The sequence below is a fragment of the Phoxinus phoxinus genome, assembly GCF_949152265.1.
Source record: "Phoxinus phoxinus genome assembly, chromosome: 14".
NCBI lineage: Eukaryota > Metazoa > Chordata > Actinopteri > Cypriniformes > Leuciscidae > Phoxinus > Phoxinus phoxinus.
In genome coordinates, this window is record NC_136889.1 from 28,051,016 (window position 1) to 28,073,384 (window position 22,369).

The following is a 22,369-nucleotide window of genomic DNA, read 5'->3' on the forward strand; positions in this document are numbered from 1 at the left end:
TTGATAAGACAATCCTGAGAGACCTATACCTTTGCCAGAAACATCAATCTGTGACACATCTTGGCCTCTGTCATCGGTGATGGTTGCTTTATATAGTCCCACATCCTTCTTGGAGAACTAGAATATCAGGATGAAAAAAAAAAATGGAATAAAAAAAAAGTCAGCACCTCACAAAAACAGGCCATCTGAGTGATGCTTTTTTTAGAGCATTACCGGCAGAACAGTTTCTGTGCTACATTGTCTTGGGAGTAATTTATAGCTATTTCAAATAGTTTTGCGAAAATACATTTGACAAAAAAATATCAAAGAATAACCAGCATTACATAAAATTACTACAGCACTCAATTGATTCACATCTCTGGTTTCAATCCTTTGGGAGTCAAAAGCTCTTAAGGTTATTTCTCATGTGAAATGTTCTTATGTTATTTTTCATAAGATGTCAGGAGCGATTATAGCAAATACAGTATAATTTTGTCATGCATCAAGCTTTGCAGTATTTATCGAGGTTGCACAAGCTTTTTTTGTAAATGGGAAGAATATTGACTGAAAAAAACCCTAGAACAATTACCCTTAACAGTCCAGCAGGGATTATTTGTCTGTTTACTGAAATAACCTTAGCTATGGTACTTAACATTGAGTATGCTTCAATACACTTCTGATATATTTTAAACTTTGATTACAGAAAACACAAACACAAATGCGGCGTGTCACTGACTAAACTAGTGGTCACGACCCAAAAATGGGTCACTAGTCCCTTTGTTCTGAGGCCAGCATGGAAAAAATGATGGTAAATGCTAATAATATATCACAATAATTAGCCATATACACATATAGCATTGCAATATTAAGATACCATGCATATTATAGAGAGAAGTAGAAAAATCTTCAAGCTGTGCATGTGTGTTTGTTCTATGTGTTATGCTTTTAGATCATTTTTCTACTATTGTTTATGTAGAAATGTTAAATAACATGGAATATATTATTTGGGTTAACAATTTTTTTAATATATATTTCAATGTACAATAAGCTATTTTTGAACTATGTCGGACAACCGCTTGATTTCCAGTTAAAAACCTTTGGGCTAAACCAGTTCTAACTCGTGTTTATGAAGTGACGTGCTCACATGAGTTATGGTGAACTTGCAGACTCCTGAGTTCAAGTCAGCAGGCACCTCAGGAATCACCTCCACACTGTCTTTATACCAGTGAAACGCAGACTCCTTCTTCAAATTTGCCACCTGAAAGTAGTCAGACATGCAAGAAAACAACAATATATCATCAGACAGTCCAAGACGTTCAATTTGCTTGGGCTAAATCCTTCCCATTCAACTCGCCTTGCAAACAAGAGAGACAGAGGCGTTATCTCCATATTGAACGGAGAGGAACTCCATAAAGTGAGGGCCTGGAAAATAAAATTGGTAAACAAACATTTTGAAATCATGGGAAACTTGAAGAATCACACATAATGCCTACTTAAAGAAACAAAAAACTTAAATCAGCCTAAGGTGGTTTAGCTTGTCTTACGGCCTGGCCAAGATGCCAACATTTGGGATGCGTAAAGCTACATATTGTCAAAATCTACTTTGAGTAGAATCTACAACATAACTAAGGGGAAAAGAGTGACTGGAATATTATTTAAAAAAAATGTCGGTAACATTTTCTATGAAGTATGTGCTTATAATGAATTACAGCCCACATAAGTATAATAAGTATTACTATTGTATAAATATATTTATAAAGACTCATTTAGACCTACAGTATACAGCATTATATGAACAGTTTTGATTTGTTAAAATCTATATCTCCTCAGCCATATACATTGTATTGCTTATAGCAGTTTGGAATTATACTTTAAAAAATATTGTAAAAGTGTTTTTCTAGTATGCAACTTAAAAAAATATTTTTTTTAAATGGAACTATTTGTGTTAATGATTTGTTTTTCTTTTAATTATTTTATTACAGGAATTATTGTTCATATATTACATTTACAAATAAACAATTACAAAATGTATGATGAGCACATCTTCATGATTTCTTAACATTTGCATTAGAAAAATTGCATCATACACCCGGCGCAATGTGGTGCCAGACGCGACGCAAGTGTTTGTTGCTAGTTTCAGCCCGATGCAGTTATTTTCACATCCTGCGCCATGTTGTTTAAATAGCAATTGCATTTGCGCCAATTTGTGCACCCATGGGCTGCTGGTCTGAAAACGAGGTGTGTTCAGGCGCATTGTTGGATTTTGAGGAAACTGAAATAGACTGCGCCATTGACCAACTGAAACCTGCTCTAAAATCAATGGCGCAATATTGTTTTTTTTTTTATTTAAAGAGCACGTTAATAATATGTGCCTATAGCCGGGTCCACAAACGCGTGTACACTCTGCTTATTACACACACAGGGATGCACAGCAGCACACAGACATGCCAAATATTAAAAATAAAAGGATTACAATGTAAAAGATTATCATGCTTGTATATATTTAGTATTTTGTACATAAAGATATGGTGGAATCCGGCTTGTCCCGTAGATGGTCTGCTTGCGATTTAACCTCTCGCACAAGCAGATCCGTTTCCTCTCTGGAGAAGTGTTCAGTCTTTCCGCTTGCAAATTCAGCCATGTAAATAGCGAATCCGCCATGGCGCGAGCGCAACTGGCTTTTAAAGGGAATGGGAGATGAGACTCTGATTGTTTTTTTTGCAAGTTACGCCCAAAACACACCCATTACTCATTAAGAGAATAGGGACAACCCCTTTTAGACCATGCGCCGGGCGCGCCGATAATTTTTGCACTTGCGCCGTGCGCGATTTAGGTGCTATGTGGAGTTTTTCTACTAACATGAATCCATTTTTTATTGCCTGTATGTGAAGGGGTTGTAATCTCACAATAAAATGATCCATTTGGCGGGTTTTGCTAATACCTCTGAAAGCAAGTATTCCTATTTCTATGTGAAGGCTCCGGGTCGGATTTGCCGCGAAATCCAGTGACGTGACTGAGACCTGCATGCGCGCTCCCGAGCGTCTCGCCTCGTCTACTGACTTTGCACTCAACAGCGACGACACTGCAACTTTATGACATGGAGTCTGCTAATACTAGGAAATGACCAGCACAACACAGACTCCAACACAAACTCCACATAATAATAATAAAAAAAAAAAAAAGCATGCGCACGAGCACTCGCTTGTAAACGTATTGGTTGCAATCTTTCGACGTTCATTTGTATTATATTGTGTATGCTGTGTGTCAAACAAGTGCAGTACTGTGGAAAAGAATTTCCCCATGGGGGACAATAAAGTTAAAGTTAATCTTAAACATCACCGCTAGATGCCGCTGAAAACTCCACATAGCCCCTTTAAAGCCATCAATGATGCATTAGTAACTGTATTATCACTCACAACACAGCTATTAATAACAACATATTCACTTATTTGATAGAAATAAATCTGAATTATTAAAAAGTCATTGCAACTATAATATAACAACATTATAGCAATGCAGGCTGCATTTTTATAAATACATTCATGGAACCACATGATTGATTTATTAATACTTATAAATTAGTGTACAATGGATTATGAGCATGCACATTGAAAAAAGGAAATGCATGACTTGTAATTATACAAATAATATAAATGTAACTATAACTTGTCATGGGCGGTTGCCAGGAAGGCAGAAGAGGATGAAGATTCAGTTCCAACAAGTTTTAATAACGAAGATACAACGAATAAACACACAGGCAGGGCAACACACACTAAAGCAACATATATTTCATTCATTAATTAACAGAGAATGAATGTGAGAGATCAACTTATATTGCACATATAACACAAACAAGGATGATTAATAAAACACAGCTGACACAAATGAACTAATAATGAGGAGCGGGAAAACTGAACAAAGAAGCACATGATGAGAATAAAAACATAATGAAAAAAATCATGAAACTAAACTGAACATAATGGTGACAACTGTTTTTTTTTTAATGCAGTGTAGGTCTTAATTAGTCTTTATAAATATATTTATAAAATAGTAATACTTAGGCTACTTATAAATAAGTATAAATAGAGCTATAATGCATTATAAGCATGGTCTTCAAAGAAAGTGTTTACCAAAATCTCTTCTTCTACAGAAGCAAGATAGTTTTGAAACAACATGAGAATCAGTAATAGGGATGCGCCCAAAGCCGGATACCTTATTCGGAAAGGCACAGATAATGGCTTCAAAACAAATAATGAATTCTACCGAATAACAGCAAAAATAATTGGCAGACACAGTCACTCCTCGTTCTTTGTGGATAACAGTTGAGCCAGGGGGTAGCATGATATCATAGCTATACTAATGAGTGTATGTAGTGAATGTGTCTAAACTCTATATATCATATATAAGCATATTTACTTCATAATCAAATGTATGTTTATTTGCAACAATTATATTAACAGCAATAATTGAAAAAAAATCCTGTTGTAAGAACAGCTAATAGACACCGCTCTGCAGTGTCATGGAAACTCCAGGTGAAGATATAGGAAAATTCGTTCTTTCATTGCTCCCCTGCCCAATTCCATTTTTTTTTCCGAATACAGATACAAATAATAAGATTGTAACAGATACAGATACTTATATTTGCTCCGCTGTACACCCCTAGTCAGTAAATAATAACATAATTATAATTTCTGTGTGAACTATTCATAGAAGCCATTTTTTCAGCAGGGAACCAAGAAGACATTTTGTCGATGATGCAAAGCTTGTTTGTAAACCTCAAAAAGTAATAGCATTACTAAACCACAGGGTCTAATTCCCTCTATCAGAAGTTTATTCAACAGCTACATCAACTCGATGAGTGCAGTACCCTCTTTCACACGGATGTACTCCCTCCTTTGGTATTCCGCCTCAGCCAACGCTGCCTTGAAGGCTGGAACAGGAAAATAAAGCAGAAACTATGAGAGGTCAGTGAATAGAGTTCAACAGAAGAGCACAATATCTCGAGATGTGAGCTTCTGCAAGCCCTAGAGCGATGCTGGCTCTCACCATCTCCAATCAGCACCAGAGAAGACTGGGCCTTAGCTCTGCCATCTTGGATCTGCACGGTGAAAGTGCCCTCGCTGTCTTCAGTGAAATGATCCATCACCATCTCAATATGGCCCGTAGCTGCGTCGTGACTCATTTTAGTTTGCTGTGAAAAAGCCAGAGAGGTAAACATTTCTCTCCTGGGCTTTTCTTACGAGGCTCAAGCAAATGAACATAACAGATGGTAGTATTGCAAAGGAGCTGAATCTATTCATTTGGATTGGGTATGTTTTCTTGCACAGCATCAGTTGGAGCTAAACTTAAAGGGATCGTTCACTCAGAATGACAATTCTGTCATCAAATACAAAACCGGTATGACTTTCTACAGAACACAAAATAAAATATTTATGGCATGAAGTCCATGCTGGCCTTTTCAGTTCAATGAAAGTGAATGGGGAACAACTGGGGATGCTCCAATAGTCAATTTCTGGCTAAAACAAAATAAAACAATGAGAATGGCAATGACAATTATAATGTATAGCAGTGTACAGTGCAAACAAATGTATATTTATTTTGAGATCTGCTAAAGATTACATTTAACAATTTCTGTCAGGACCACTATCGTCAAGTACGATTGACAATTAGCATACAGTTTGGATTGGCGGTATGGTTCTGTTCTGGGCGAGAACTCCTAGCCTAGCATGGATAAGAGCAGGGAGAGCAGCGATAGGGTAAACAGATCAGAACCAACATGAATGTATTGCAGATATCATTCATTGAATATTTTAAAGTACAGCATAATTCGAGAATTTATTCTGATTCAAGGGGAATCAGAATGCCAAATCCTGACTTGGAAAAGAGAGGAGGAGCTGGGGATGGAGGAGGGTAATTCGCTCCTGACAAACGCGATAGCTGCTGATAATACTGAAGGAGATATGTATATATGTATACGGTGATAGGCGTCGTATTCCTATAGGTAGACGTGGATCGGCTGAGAGTCAGGTGATGCGAGCTTGACTAACGTGACCTGCCAGAACTAACGGAACGTCAGCTTGATGTTATCAAATTATTAGTGTTTGTAAAGATTAACTTTAAGTGAGAGTTCTATAACAAAAGAAATAAGAATATATTAATTATAGGGCTGTGCAGCGATTAATCACACCTGAAAGAAAAGTTTTTGTTTACATAATATATGTGTGTGTACTGTGTGTATACTTATTTTGTATATAAAAATACACACACATGCATGCAATATTTAAGAAAAAAATGTTATGTATGCATAACATATTTATATTTAGATATAATATAAATTATATATAAATATATACAGTATTGACATGCAAATATTTCTCAAATATATACTGTACATGCATGTGTGTACACATTTACATATTATGTAAACAAATATAATTTTAATAACAATATATTGTTATATATACAAAATAGTCAGATAACTACTGATACTGATATTTTGCCTAATCCCTAACCAATTGGTGTCATACCAAGCAATATTTTCAGTGAATAATGACTTAAATTGTATAAAAATAGTTAAAAAGTCATATGTTTATGATACTTTTACTGTGTTGTTAAACATATTTTATGTTCCACAGAGTAAAGAAAGTCTTGGGGTTTGGAAGAACCTGAGGGTGAATGAATGATGACAGAATTGTCATTTTGGGGTGAACTATTCTTTTAATATAAAACTCCCTGATTTCTGTTTATGAAATGAAGGCTATAATTGTCAGTACCATTCTATTTGACAGTCACAGTTATTTACCTCACAGTTGACAAGCTCCTTGTTATTGGCAAAGAATTTGTAGGTCACAGAAGAAGAGATACCCTCAGCTTGCAGCCAAAAGCGCATACGGCCTCTCTCTAGAATCTTATAGGCCAGTTCAGTCTTCAGAGGAATAACTGCGACACAGAAGAGGTGACGCATGACAAGATGACGTGTGTTGTGTCACCGTTCATACGCATGACCTTAGACCTGTGAATGCTGATTCTATATAAAAACCGTCTAGTTTATTTTAAGCAATAAGCCACGCTACATGTTCCAGTGATTTTAACATGCTTAAATGGTGTTGTCAGGCACAGCGTGAATCTAAAACCCCTTTAACTTTGATAAAATCACTGTAATAGCCTCAAATGTTTTATAATAAAGCAGCATTAGCAATTTTAAAAAAGACACTTAAGTTCAATACATACATAGTCACACTGTTATTAATCATATGTCATGTAATATAGTTCATTAGAATAGAGCCATTATGGTTGCCAACGTAGCAATTTGGCAGATTACAATTCTTCAGGGTTCCCATACCTGAATATTCCCATCTATGGCGTTTCTAGATAAGGACTCCTAGGCCTGGTTTCACAGACAGTACTATGATTAGGCCTTAGTTAAATTAGGACATTTAAGTAGCTTCTATAAATGTATTTCTATAAATGTAAACATTACTGGTGTGCATATTGAGACAAACCAATGGCAGTGACATATTTTAAGATATGTCAGTGCAAGTTGCTTTCAATTAAAACAGCTCAAACGTGCATCTGGGAATAGGCTTAAGCCTTGTATGTGAAACAGTGGGCTAAATCATAGATGCATTTTTGCACTCACAGAGTTATTTTAGACGATTAAATATGTTAGAGCTAAGCATAACTAGAAAAACAAATATGCACTATAGGAATTTCCGAAACACAACGTTTTAGTTTTGCAAAAGCTAATATTTATACATTTTTAACAAGCCAAATTGTATAACAATAGTTACAAATTAACATGTATTAACTAAAGTTAACAAATTAAGAATTTTGTGAAATTACAATAATTCCCATGGCCTTCGAATTTCATGATTTTTCTAAGCCTGGATAATTCCCAGGTTTTCCAAAACTGTGGGAACCCTGAATGCACTGTTCAATTGATGTGTCAAATATGCATTTTGAACATGGTTCATTCAAGTTGAGTCTGAACACCATTTGACAAAATGACATACTGGACAGATTGTAGGTAAAAACAACAGTATAATAATTCTCTACTACAGAGCCCCTTAGGGGACATGGTGGTGGAAAAAAAATATGAGAGGGAAGGAAAAATAATATCAATGCTTTTGCGTTCTCTCGCAAAATGTTTGCGTTCCCCTGAGAAACTTTGCGTTCAGGGGAACGCAAAACACTTTGCAGGCAAACGCAAAGTTTCTCAGGGGAATGCAAACATTTTGCGAGAGAACGCAAAAAGATTGCCAAATTTTTTTTGCTTTTCTTCACCATGTCCCTTTAGGGGCTCCATACTCTACTCCTTCATCTGGGGCCACTTACTTGGGTTGCGTATGTCATAGCTGAGGGCCAACATCTTCTCCAGCTCTAAAGGATAGAGGTAACTATCATTTTCAATCAGCTATCATCATCATCATCATCAACACTTTTCAAGTACATCACAGTAGACAACACACATCTTTATTATTATTATTAAAGGGGTCATGACATGAGAAACCAAATTTGCCTTGATCTTTTGGTATATAAGAGGTCTTTGTACCATTAAAACGTCCTGCAAGTTTCATAGCTTAAGACTTCCTCCCCATTATAAACGAATAATTTATTTAATCAAGCTCTAAATACAGCTCGTTCTGGATTCATGGTAAGAAGTGACGTCACGGTACGAAGTGACGTACCAGCGTTTGCATATGACCGCCTCCAGCCCAAGACAACTACGCTCATTCCGCATCATTGTCGCGCCCGCGCGCTGCGCGCCTCACAAGTGCTCAGTCGACGGACAGCGAGTGGGTCTGTGTACAGGGAAATTACGATGCCGCAGATGTGCTGTTCCTGGCTGTGGACAAACAACATCTTTGAATACCCTGTGAAAGATCCAGGCGTCAGGGAAAAAATGGATGCACTTTATTTTTTGCGGACGTCTCAGTCACGGCAGTGTTAGTTTAAGCGTTTGTTCTATACATTTGAAGGATGACTGTTTTGAGAACAAATCCCAAAATGATGCTCAAAGATAAGTCCGTGCCGACTATTCTGGGCTCAACAACGACGACGCAAACTGTAAGTAATGTATTAAAAACTTTAAACTACTTTTTAAATACGCTGAATCCGCAAATGTTCTGGCTGGGGGCGTTAATAATTGATGCATAGGCACTGACGTTAGCCAATCATAACAGTGGGTGTTAAAACTGAACTCTTAAAGGGGAAACACCCCCAAAACAGACTGTTTGAATCAGAGGATGAGAAACGGGGTGGGAAAAGGTCATAAATCACTACATTTTAAAACTATAGTAATACTATAATTGCACCTAAGGGAACATAATAATAAAACCCATGTCATGACCCCTTTAAATTAAGAATCTTTGAAATATCAAATATCCTGGTAACTATTTTACTGCAGATGATGTAACATCCATGTCACACACCAACATATACCGTACACCGACATCTGAATCAAATATGATTCGAATCTGTCAATGGGATGTTTTGATAGTGTCCTGTACTCTATATACCTTTGAGGGAGGGTATTAATAATGAAGCTGATGGTCATTATATATTAAGACGCCTCACCTTCTGCTGAGATCTTGTAGCTGGCCGAGGCACCATCAGTATTTGAAACAGATACAGAGAATGTGCCCAAATCCTCTTTGTCTGGGTTCTTAAAAACCAAAGTTGAGCTAAAGAAACAATGAGCAAACATTAGTGTCTGTTCGTTGGGACAACACAAGGAAAACAAATAGAATTAAATATGCACAAAACTGTGGCATTGCCCTAAATATGCTTTGAGCTTATATGTATCTGGACCAGATCAAGTTAGGACACATTGAGCGCGTGTTGTGCTTACTTGCTGCCTGATGTCTTGACGATGATCCCCTTAGAGAAGTCAGTCATTTCTTGGTAGGACTTTCTCCACACAAACTTTGATGTCTCTGTCATTTGGCAGCTCTCAAAAGAGAGATAAATGTCACCTGATTCCTCATTGACACCACACTTGATTTCCTGGGTGCCTTCAAAATAACAGAAGCACAGAAGAATTTGCACAAGTCGACAAGTACAACTAAACAAATACTGTAGGATATGCTGGAGTTATGGTTGGAACACTGTGGGATTATTGGTCAATGCTGTTCCATAGGAATGATTCGAAACGTCGGGGACAAAATGTTAAATTGATCAGTTTTCTAATAATAAGTACACATTGATATTAAATTCATTCATATTATATTTATTTATTTATATTAATATAATCTAAATGTAATTTGATGCTATTTTGCTCCACTAAAGCTTTAAAATGGACAACAAATGTCACATAAAACACGTCCCCTGATGGCATTTCACATCACTGACGTCAAATGCCATTTGCTCCAATGTGTCTCGAAACCAGATGTCAAAAGTCTCATATATACATACAATATTGTGCACAAGTCATATGTACCATTTTAATGACTCGGTACTGGTGTTTTTGTTATTTTGTGGCTTTACTAACCAGTTTTCATTTATATTTAGGGAATTTCAACTTTTCCACACATTCAAAAAAATACGTTTAAAAGGAATAAGTTTAAACCAAGAACCTTAAATAGCTATTTATACCTGATTTATTGCATCACAAAATATATTTTTTGTCTAAATAATTGTATTTAGGTCGTCAAGTCACGTTTATTTATATAGTGCTTTATGCAATACAGATTGTTTCAAAGCAGCTTTACAGTGATAACTGGAAAATGATGCATTTCGGCTGTTGTTCAGTGTTGATTCAGTTCCCTTATATGGATTCAGTGATGTAAAATAATATTTTGGACTCGAATAAAAGCAGTTCCTTTAGATGCTACCATTTTAAGGTATCATTTTATCATTTTTCTCAGTGTAGTGGTATCTAAAAGCATAATACAATTTGTAACAAAATAAATAAATAATAATTAATTAATTAATGAACATGCAACAGGTGTGCAGAAGTTTATGAATGACGGGTGTTCAAGTGCAGAAATCTGTGGAGATGATTATGACCAATCAGCCCAAGCAGGGCTTCCCTTTTTAGTTGTACTTGTAGAACATCTCACTCAACATCACACACACACTTTCTATAGACACACGAATCCACAGTGCACTCTACTGGCTGATGCCATTTTTATCAGCCACAAACCTTTCGGGCTACTCGGAATGAATCATCTTGGATCATCCCGTGGCTGCTTTTTGCTTATCTGTGAATGTGCAGGCAGCTGCTCCCTAAGACACTCCAGAACACCTCCCATGGTGCAATCCACACTGCCCTGAACAGCTCTCTCTCAGCCCCACTGTGCACTCCTCCCATTTCTTCAAAAATAAAAACCCCTTCTTTAAAATACACAGATATTCTGCTATTCTGGATGGCTGTGTAAGTTGTTTGGGTTTAAAATTCCAAACTGACAACTGAATGCGACTTCCTGGTCTTACTGTGCACAATTCATCGGTGCACAAAATAAAACAAAAATCATGAAAATAAATACCAATACCATCACTGTAATAACAACCTCTCAAATCCACCCATCCATCCTCCAACTGCTTGTCTTATGTAGGATAGCAGGGATGCTGGAGCTTATCTCAGCATCTCGGGCCAACGGCAGGAAAACACCCTGGATGGATGACCTCCTCCGAAATGACTTTCCTCTTTTTTTTCTGATGTCGCCAAGCCAATGAGGTCTATAGAATTTCTGAGGAAGGCTATCTGTTCATCACCTGATGCAAAACCCTCAGAAGTGTGTGAACTGAAATCTGCCATCTTTTCTCATAGACACTCAGTTCTGGGAAACAGACATTCTGAGCCAATCACCCGAGTCATCATAACTAATTCCTGATAACTCTGGAGCTGCAGGAAATTAATGTCCTATTCAGTGTGTGTGTGTGTGTGTGTGTGTGTGTGTGTGTGTGTGTGTGTGTGTGTGTGTGTGTGTGTACAGTACTGATAAAAAGAAAAAAATAACATAACTTTTTTATATTTTTGAAAGAAATCTCTTACAGTATGCTCATCAAGCCTGCATTTATTTGATCAAAAATACAGGAAAAAAACAGCAATATTGTTAAATATGAATACAATTTAAAGTCCCCCTTTAATGTTGTTTATATTTCTATGTGGTGTTTTAATGTGCTTTAAGACAAACCATGTGTAAATTCATAAGCCAAAATCACGAGGTTTTTTTATCAGCCATTATAATAATGTTTTGATAACCTGTGATACTCTTTTCAGGATTCTTTGGTTCAGGATCATATCAATATCACTTTCACTTGTAAATTCATCACGTTATGGAAGTAAAATGCGTTGCAAAAAGCATTTCATGTTGACTTTGAACAAAGTCTCCTTAAGGCAGTGGTTCACCATATTTAACAGCTGGAATATCATTTTCATTAGTTTCCCAGGGAGAAGTGATGTGAGCCACGCGTGAATAGAATAAAAAAAAAAAATTGGTGTTAAACAAATATATTAAAATATTAAAACTTTATTTAGGTAGCTCATCACAAACAGTAGCCAATCATCAAACAAGAATCATTGTTATTAATATTATTATTACGTCTACTAGAGTGTTTTTGGATGCTATGTTTAGCTAAGTTGCTTTCACAGGTCCAACAGCTGCGCTACAGAAAGATGACAGAAAAACTGAAGAAAAGAGTAGTTGCTATGGAAACAATACCTCGTCTCGTCTAGTCGCACTAGTGTAAACTCGTAGGTTTTAGAATGTTGCAGACCACATTCTTTTGCAAGTAGTTAAACGGTTCATCTCGCATCGTTGCGAATCTTTGTTGTAAACTCGCCTTAAACAAAACTCCCTTCAAAAAAATTGCATCCAGCTCCCACAATGTTCTCTCATTGAGAAATGCTGCCTTAAAGGGACAGTTCACCCAACAATTCTAACTATGTCATACTTTACCCTGATATCATTCCAAACCCATAAGACTTTGGTTAAAGCTGCAGTCGTAGGGCTCGTAACTTTTTTTTATTCATATAATAAGCGAGTACATAATGAATCCATTTTCAAAACCATGTTTTTGTCTTATCCTGAATCACTACGGTGCACCTATAATTAGTGTTTATATTCTGACTGTTGTAGACTGGTTCGGGTCGTACCACTGCGGAGTTAGCCCAGTACTTGCATGACTCCTCATAGACACAAACAGAGAGAAGTAGCTCCGGCTACAATGTTCTTCCACAAGACGAGTGCAGTTCTGTTTACTAACCGCTATAGAGCGCCAAAAGTTACAAACTGCAGCTTTAATCTTTGAAACACAAATTAAGATTTTTTATGAAATGTGAGAGGTGTCTGTCCCTCTATTGAAAGTCCATGTACCCAAAAATTTGAAGACTATTAACAATAGTCATAAAGGCGTCATTAAACAGATCCTTAGGAATCGAGCAATTTAAGACTTTGGGTTTGGGGGTACTCATGAGGGTAAGTAAATGATGAGATCATTTTTGGGTGAATTAACCCTTTAAGGCAAGTAATTTTTCAGTCTCCGTTTGCGCAGCATAATCCAAAGCATAAATCCAGTGTTTCCTATCTACTATTTTGACAAACAATCTATGTCTTTACAAATTACATTTATTGTCTCATAAATTGTGATTCTTAAGCTCAGAATAACTGAAAAAAAAAAAAAAAGAATGCTATTTTTTTCGCATTCAAGTTCTAGAGTAAACAAAGTAAATTAATTGTCGCTTTAAATTGAAAGTGGGACATCTATTCTTTCAGCTGACACATTCAGCATCACAATGCTGACACAATCCATCAAAGAAGCAACTGACTCTGTAAGGCAGAATCACATTGATCCTCCCCCCCCCCCCCCCATCCCCCCCCCCCTCTTCCGATATGTATGTCTATGCCTTAAACAGTGTCTGCTCTACATTAAATGTTTACCTGGCAGTGCCTTGACACAAATAGGGTCAGAAGGGGTTGAAGCCATGCCAATACCCTTGGCATTCTCGGCCAGTACGCGGAACACATAAGATGCGCCTGTCTCTAGACCCTTGACCTGTAAACATTGAAACCGTACATTTGATAAAGCCACAGAGAAGTGCACACACGTTTTCATATGTCTATGTCTACTGAAATAGTAGAACAGAAAATCTGAGAATATGAGCTTGTCGGCACTCGCAAATCAATACCTTGAGATAGCAGTGGTTGACTGAACTTTCGTTGACTTTGCTCCAGGTATCAGAGCCTTTCCTGGATTTCTCAATGAAGTATCCAGTGATGCCGCTGACCCCATTGTAGACAGGAGCCTTCCACTCCACCACCAAAGAATCATCCCTTACCTCAGTGAAGCTCAGGTCATAGGCTGGACCTACCAAAGCCAAACACAAGGTTCAAGTTGTACATGCTTTCAAACATGTTTGGGTGAATCTCATGAAAACATGTCCAGGTGACCTTTCATCTTAAAATCAACAAAACTGTGCAATGTGAAATCATTTTCATGTAAATTAATCTCCCAAATTCTAATCACTGTAGTAAACCAACGGCGTTTCTCTTCTGATGTTATTATTATTATTATGCATTTTTGTAAGCCGATTCTCATTTATACAGTACATTAAAATACCATTATGTATAAATACTTCAAAATTAAATGTGAAAAATTTTGATTTTATTTTTGATCTTAGGGTAAAATATAACACGTTTAATTTGGATAATGTTCTTGAAAGCTTCTGTGAGGATTGCACATTTCTTTTGAGTTTCTTGCTGTTCTTGACTGTTCAATACACTAATGTTGGAATTGGAGCATTGTATAATGCAGGCCGGATTTGAACATGCGTCACTTTGATAAAAAAAAAAACTTTTTTGTGTGTGAAAATAGCTATCAATCACCTTATTAGGTTCACTTGAAACACAGTAACAAGGATTGAGACATGTAATATTAATACCATAAATCCTTCATTTTTAATGATGGTGATGTATTCTAGAGGTGGCTGGCAGAGTCAACATATAATAGAGACCTAAACAAGACATCTTACTGCAGAGGATCTGCATCTCCAATAAAAATACTGTTAATCTGCTGAACAAAGTACTCAAGTAATGTTTGCCAAGAGTTGTGGGTTGGTCTCAAGGATGAGTGTTTTGCACACACAAGACTTTTACTTCCTCTAAAGTGTTCTTAAGGCAGCACATAAAACAAAATGGAGATTTGTTTTAGTTTGTTAAAGGAACAGTTCACACAAAGATACAAATTGCCATAATTAATTCACCATATTCATAATGTTCCAAACATGTTTGACTTTCTTTCTTCAGTGGAAAGCAAGACTTTTGGAGAATATTCGCATACATTGAACATCATCTGTTCAACATTACCATGACTTTCAAACTCCAAAGATGGCAAAATAAATAAAATAAATAAATAAAAACTTTGACTGCCATACGACAGTTTGTGTGAAGAACAGACCAAAGAATTGTTGTCCACTGATCACATTTGCATTCAGATTCTATATGGAGCATCAGTGTGTTACCAAAAGGTCATTCATTCTTGAGTGTGCTATACTGAAAATATGGTGAATGGACAATTAGATTCCAGAGTTGCAGTGGAGGAAAGATTTTCAGAGACAGAACTCAACAATAAGGATGACCCGCTGGCCCGGGACCAATGTGAGAAAGTTTCGGGCCACTCTGCAGGACTGTCAATTGTCTTTTCGGGTCATTTATTGATCTTGTACAGCCTTTGTTATGCCTTGGTTTCTAAAGTTTCAAATTCAGCTGATTCTACAGTAACATTTTACAATAAGGTCTCATTAGCTGACCTTAGTTAATGCACTGACTCACATTAACTAATAATGAACAATACATTTGATACAGTATTTGTTCATATTTTCTGATATTAGATAATGAAAATGTAAAAATATTTCTCCTTTTGTGTTGCACGGAACAATTAGCAGTATACAGGTTTTGAACGACATGAGGGTGAATAAATAATGACATAATTTTAACAGTACAAGTCAAAACTATGTACACACTTTACATTACCTGGCTCAGGCATGGTCCAAGCCTCACATTTGAAGGACGTGCTTGGGGTTGAGGCACCACCCAATCCAACCAAATTACCTCCATATATCCTAAACTGATACACTGACCCAGCTGTCAGACCTCCAACCTTCAGAAGATACAGTTCATCTTAGTAATTATTTTACAATAATATTAATAGAAATCCATCAGTATAAGCTGATGTAACAACATGCACAGGATGCTGCAATAAATCGACACCTTGTGCAGGCTTTCCTTAATGGGTGGGATGTTGACCTCCTTCCACGTCTTCTTGGCCACATTGAATTTGTCAATGTAATAATCAGTGACCTCTGCTCCTCCAGAATGGATGGGCTGCTTCCAGTTGAGAACCATGGATTCCCCGTCACAATACAGAAGAGAGATGTCGTAAGGGGAAGAGGGCAACTCTGTGGAGAAGACAGATTGCTGAAGCCGACCGTTCACATTACTCAGTGTCTTCAACAAAAGAGGAACATGCGCTGACGTGCAGGCCGCACCTCTGGCTTGTAATATGCACATTTCAGAGGAAAAGATGTGTCCGGAGATGTTATATAGAACGGTGAAATGCATTCTGTTACACATTAGTGTTAGCCTCAAACTATGGCAATGCTATGGCAAACTATGGCAAAACCAGATAATTTCAGTTATGTTAGATTTGGAACACTGGAACAATGTACATAGGCAGCAAAATGTGCATCATATACAGTACACAAAGTTTGGGGACAGTAAGATTTATTTTTTTAAAGAAATTAATACTTTTGCTTTTTGATGTAAAGTGATATCTACTTTAAAAAAATGTTTATATATATATATATATATATATATATATATATATATATTCTGAAAAAATACAGCAGCACAACTGTTGATAATAAGTAAGGGATAATCCACCGCTAGCTGTACTTAAAACTATTTTAATGCACGACGTGGAGGCAAAGAGCGACACAATACGAAGCGAAGCTTTAAAGGATAAGTTCGCTTCAGAATAAACATTTCCTGATAATTTACTCACCCTCACGTCATCAAATATATTAATTTCTTTCTTTCTTCAGTCGAAAAGAATTTAAGGTTTTTGAGGAAAACATTCCAGGATTTTTCTCCATATAGTGGACTTTAATGGGAACCAACAGGTTGAAGGTCCAAATTGCAGTTTCAATGCAGCTTTAAAGGATCCCAGCCAAGGAATAAGGGTCTTATCTAGTGAAACGATCAGTAATTAAAAATATATATATATATATATTAGGGCTATCAATCGATTATTGTTTTTAATCACGATTAATCGCATGATTGTCATGAGTTAACTCGTGATTAATCGCACATTGTTTATTTGTTCTAAATGTACCTTAAATTAACACTATTCAAGTTTGTAATACTCTAATCATTACGGGAATGGATAAATATGGATGCTTTATGCAAATGTATGTTTATTACTTTATTAACTTCTTCACTTATAAGATCGATAATATCAGGGACAAAATTATAACTATGCAACCGTCTAATACAGTATCGCATCAGGAAGTGCATTGTAGTCTCTCTGAGGAAATTTTTTATTCATTCATTGCTATAGGAGAGGAAGAATTTTGCAAACTCGTCAAATCATCTAAATCGACTACGTGTATGTTAGACCCTATACCAACTAAGCTGCTGAAAGAGATGCTTCCAGATGTCATAGATCCTCTTCTTAATATCATTAATTCATCTTTGTCTCTAGGATACGTACCAAAAACCTTTAAGCTAGCTATGATTAAACGCTTGTTAAAAAACAGCAACTTGATCCTACAAAACTAGTCAATTACAGGCCGATCTCTAATCTGCCATTTCTGTCAAAGATATTAGAAAAAGCAGTATCCTCACAACTGTGTTCTTTTCTTGAAAGAAATTATATCTGCGAGGATTTTCAGTCCGGATTTAGACTGTACCATAGTACAGAGACAGCTCTCGTTAGAGACACAAATGATTTGCTCTTATCATCCGATCGTGGTTGTATCTCTCTATTAGTATTACTTGATCTTAGTGCTGCATTTGACACCATTGACCACAACATCCTTTTAAATAGACTCGAACGTTATGTTGGCATTAGTGGAATTGCACTAGCATGGTTTAAATCATACTTATCTGACCGTTATCAGTTTGTAGCATTAAATGAAGAGATGTCTTATCAATCACAAGTTCAGTATGGCGTACCACAAGGCTCAGTACTAGGACCGCTGCTGTTCACTCTGTATATGCTACCATTAGGAAATATCATTAGGAAACATGGAATTAGCTTTCACTGTTATGCTGACGATACTCAGCTGTATATTTCTTCAAAACCTAACGAAACCTATCAATTCACAAAATGAACGGAGTACTTGAGCGAGCTCTTAACGCATTATAGTCCTTCACGTCTACTGCGATCTCAAAATTCCGGCCAGTTAATAATATAGAATAGATATTATCTAGAATATCAAAATCGACTGCTGGCCTTAGATCCTTTTCCTATTTAGGAATACACTGTTCACTCATTGGCCAGAGGAGAACTGGCCCCCGACTGAGCCTGGGTTCTCCCAAGGTTTTTTTCTCCATTCTGTCAACTGATGGAGTTTTGGTTCCTTGCCGCTGTTGCCTTACCTTCTGGCTTGCTTAGTTGGGGAAATGTAATATTCAACAATATTATAGATCTGCCTTAAAGGTGGACGATGATGAAATAGTTTTTTGTATTATTTTCATGTTATCACTGTGAAGCTGCTTTGATACAATCTGTATTGTAAAAAGCGCTATATAAATAAAGGTGACTTGACTTGACTATTAAAACCATATTCAACATAGAGAATGAAGACGAGACATGGGCTGCATCCCAATTCGCATACTATCCGTCCTAAATAGTATTCGAAAGTAGAATTAGTACGTCCCAAATCGTAGTATGTTGAAATAAGGGACTGTTCGTTATTTATTTATGGGGCCACCGGAGGAGTTTTGAGATCAATAGTCAAAAAAGACTTGACCCTCCCTTCGCCAGCAATAAATTTTTCTATGACCCTCCAAAATGATTGTGAAAAAAGGCATGACCCTCCCCGATCATTTATTGATTATTACTTCTGTACTGGTTTGCGCTTGGCAAAGATGTTCAGATATCTCTATGCCTCTACACCAAACGTTCATTAAAAGGCTCCTGCACACCCGCCTTTTTCAAACTGGCGCAGCGCTGACTCGCGGTAGAAACTGCATGATTTGATTTGTTAAACATGAGGATTATCCGTCTGGCATCGCCGCTCACTCTAACGTTAACCTAGATAATTGTTCGCTGTTCTTAGGCGCATAACCAAGTGTGTGTGCGGAGTGTGTAGCGCGCACTGCATGACATGGAGGCGCCGATGCGATCAACAGTGGAAACAACTTAAAATACTCTATTTATGGCCATACAGAAAAGAATAATGCATCAGTCGCAATACTTGTATTTGTGTAAACTCACAATAACAAGAAAGAGTTTTGCTTTTGTAAAATAAAATAAAACAGTCAGGGTCTTTCATGGTCTCCGTGAACTGTAGCACGTCAAAAAAAAAAAAAAAAAAAAAGCAGAAACATATCGTAGGCTATATAGCATACTAGCCTCAAATATATTAACAAAATATCTATATAAAGCTTGATATGTCCACTTTTAAAAACGAAAAAAATCAAATCGAAAGCAAATATTATCTGATGTAATCCGTATGAAAGATGCATTTCTCTTAAAGGCGCACTTTACAGCGGAGATGTATGGAGACATGTTTGCAGCGGACACTGATTTAGAAAAAAATAGTTTATTAATAAACAATTAAAATGCATCGTTATTTTTAAATACATATTTATTATCATTAGCCTGTTTTTGCGGCAAGATTATACATGCGTGTGAGCGCAGAATGGGCTATATCCCATGCAGTAGCCTATTTAAGCAGAAATTAACGTGCGACTAGTCAAATATTTAGTATATGGCAACAATACATTTACTATATTTGACATTATTTAATTAGTAAGTATCCAAAAGTATTTTGGAAACTATGATAGGCCTACATTTTTTCATGATTTTTTGATGAATAAAAAATTCTAAAGAAAAGCATTTATTTAAAAACGAAATATTTTGTAACATCACACATGTTTTAATGTCACCTTTGATAACTTTAATGCATCCTTACTGAAAAAAAATTCTGACTAGCCAAGTAAACCAACACATTTTTGAACGGCAGTGTACATTCAGTAGGTTATTATTTATTGCAATATAAACACTGTCAGATCAACAAGGTATCTCTTAATTTACCAGTCGAAGACGGAGCAACTTTCTGCTCTTATGTTTACTCCGTGCACTGTCAAGGTCTTCATCGTATTTATCGGTCTTTGCAGCAATTATTTTACCGCAAATACTGCATCGCACGCTGTTGGCATCGAGTCTGGAGAAATGTACCCACACTTTTGATCGACTTTTCTTTAAGGTAGCCTATTATGTGTGTGTCCTCGCGTCTCATATTAATATGTACGCGGAGAGTTTGTGTGTGTGCTCGCGTCTCATATTCATATGTACGCGGAGAGTTTGTGTGTGTGTGCTCGCGTCTCATAATATGTGCGCGGAGAGTTTGTGTGTGTTTCCTCGCGTCTCATACAAGTATGCGCGTCGAGTTTGTGCGTGCGCGCGCGTCTCATATGAGTATGTGCGCGGTATCGAAATCTGGAACCGAACAACATGCCATTTTTCGATACTCGATAGTATCGAGGCAATTCGGTCGATACCTAAAAACTATCGAGACTCGGTACCCAGCCCTAGAAAAGACCAGGTATAAATGCCCTCCGAAACGCATTCGAGACGGATTTGAATCCGATCGCTCAAACCACTTCAGGGGAGGTCTGGGCCACATTCCAGAAAAACCTGAACAAGAGTAAATGCATCTGGTTGTTGAAACCACATATGTAAATTGTAGGCTACTCCTCCCAAAAAATGCAATAAAATAAAAATAAACGTGAGAGCGTGTTATAGGCTTTATGTCATGTTATAGCCAGACATGACGACGCTACTGCAACACGCATCACTGCAGATGAGCCAACGTGCAAACTATTTGAAGAATTGAAGATAGGATTTAAATCCGTTTTGCAAAAACGCATTTATGCGACCACACCAGGTGTAAATGGAATCGTTTTGATAAATCAGAGCTCTATCCGATCTGAGAAAACGCATGAAGTGGCAGGACCTGTGTAAACAGCCCTAATGTAGCACGCGTTATTTGTGTTTGTTTTCAGACATGATAGCCTAACAGTTGTTTTATACTTGTCCTTATGCGATATCACAATTTTTGGTCGTGGATGATTTAATATCTCCACGATCTGCTTTTGAAGAAATGTGGTATCGCTATCACACACACTACAGCGCACATTCTATCAGCTGCAGTTCTGGCGCCTCAGTCCCAAACTCGACGTAGGCTACATCGACGTAGGACACACTCACAGGACACTGCTTGTGATTCGCAATCACAAAAGTATATTATTTGCTCGTGGTAAACATTTCATTGGCGTTCTGTTCTGACATGATGCACTTTTTCTGAGCGCGCGCGCACTGTCAAACAGCGCCAAACTGGACTTGATCTTTCGCGTCTGATTTTTGTTGGGTCAGACCCATCTGCTAGCTATGGGCGGACCGAGACTGAGAGAGCTACATGGAAAAATATGCACAAAACAAGCCACTTTGAAAGTTTGTTGTTTTCATGAATAGGCTACAAAAGTTGGGTGACCCTCCCCCTAGACTAAAAAAAGTTGGATGACCCTCCCCTCAACAAAGAATAAAAAGGCATGACCCTCCCCTATTTTCCTCCGGTGGCCCCTTCCATAAATACCGAACGGTCCCTAAGTGTTCCAAAGATACCCGGATGGTCTACTATTTCCGGTCAGAATCAGAAGTGCAGATCGATGAACACTCTAATGGCTAATATTGCCCATAACCGATCGCGCGTTGGGTGAGGATTCGGTTAGAACTACAAACACGGGTGAAAAGTGTTTAAAAAAAACTACAGACATGGAGGACGCGCGAGTCCGGCGTTATGTAGAGAGGTTTAGATAAAGGGGTTTGAGTGATTAATTATCAATGTTGTCCACATTATATTGCATCTGCAGCAGAATCTCCGCATGAAAGACCCGCGACTGGCAGATGAACGTGCTACTTAGCCTGGGAAAACCCAGACCACTTCCGGCAAATTTAGATTTGCTCTGCAAGTGGGTCTGGCAAAGAGCCCATTGAAACCCATTTCCAATCCGTCGAAATCGCGGCACCAATCAGAAACGTTGGGGCGGGCTTTACACGATGACGACAGAGAAGAGACGGTGACGCAGATTTTGTACATTACAAAGATGGATGCCGCCGTGGAACATCACAACATCACTCGTTCGAATCAGCTATCGCG

The 22,369-nt window shown here is 37.4% G+C and overlaps 1 protein-coding gene across 1 annotated transcript in view; it reads right to left on the reverse strand.

Moving 5' to 3' along the window:
* The window catches only part of myom2b (myomesin 2b), a 58,150-nt gene that overhangs the window by 11,657 nt on the left and 24,124 nt on the right, over window positions 1-22,369 (reverse strand). Inside the window, exons 17-29 of the mRNA XM_079635930.1 lie at window positions 16,191-16,378; window positions 15,954-16,080; window positions 14,111-14,289; window positions 13,863-13,977; window positions 9,830-9,992; window positions 9,556-9,662; window positions 8,314-8,358; window positions 6,782-6,918; window positions 5,026-5,170; window positions 4,847-4,909; window positions 1,334-1,401; window positions 1,124-1,237; window positions 30-117 (exon numbers count right to left, since the gene is read on the reverse strand). Coding sequence (XP_079492056.1) covers window positions 30-117; window positions 1,124-1,237; window positions 1,334-1,401; window positions 4,847-4,909; window positions 5,026-5,170; window positions 6,782-6,918; window positions 8,314-8,358; window positions 9,556-9,662; window positions 9,830-9,992; window positions 13,863-13,977; window positions 14,111-14,289; window positions 15,954-16,080; window positions 16,191-16,378 — 1,539 coding nt within the window. The remainder of the gene's footprint in view (window positions 1-29; window positions 118-1,123; window positions 1,238-1,333; window positions 1,402-4,846; window positions 4,910-5,025; window positions 5,171-6,781; window positions 6,919-8,313; window positions 8,359-9,555; window positions 9,663-9,829; window positions 9,993-13,862; window positions 13,978-14,110; window positions 14,290-15,953; window positions 16,081-16,190; window positions 16,379-22,369) is intronic.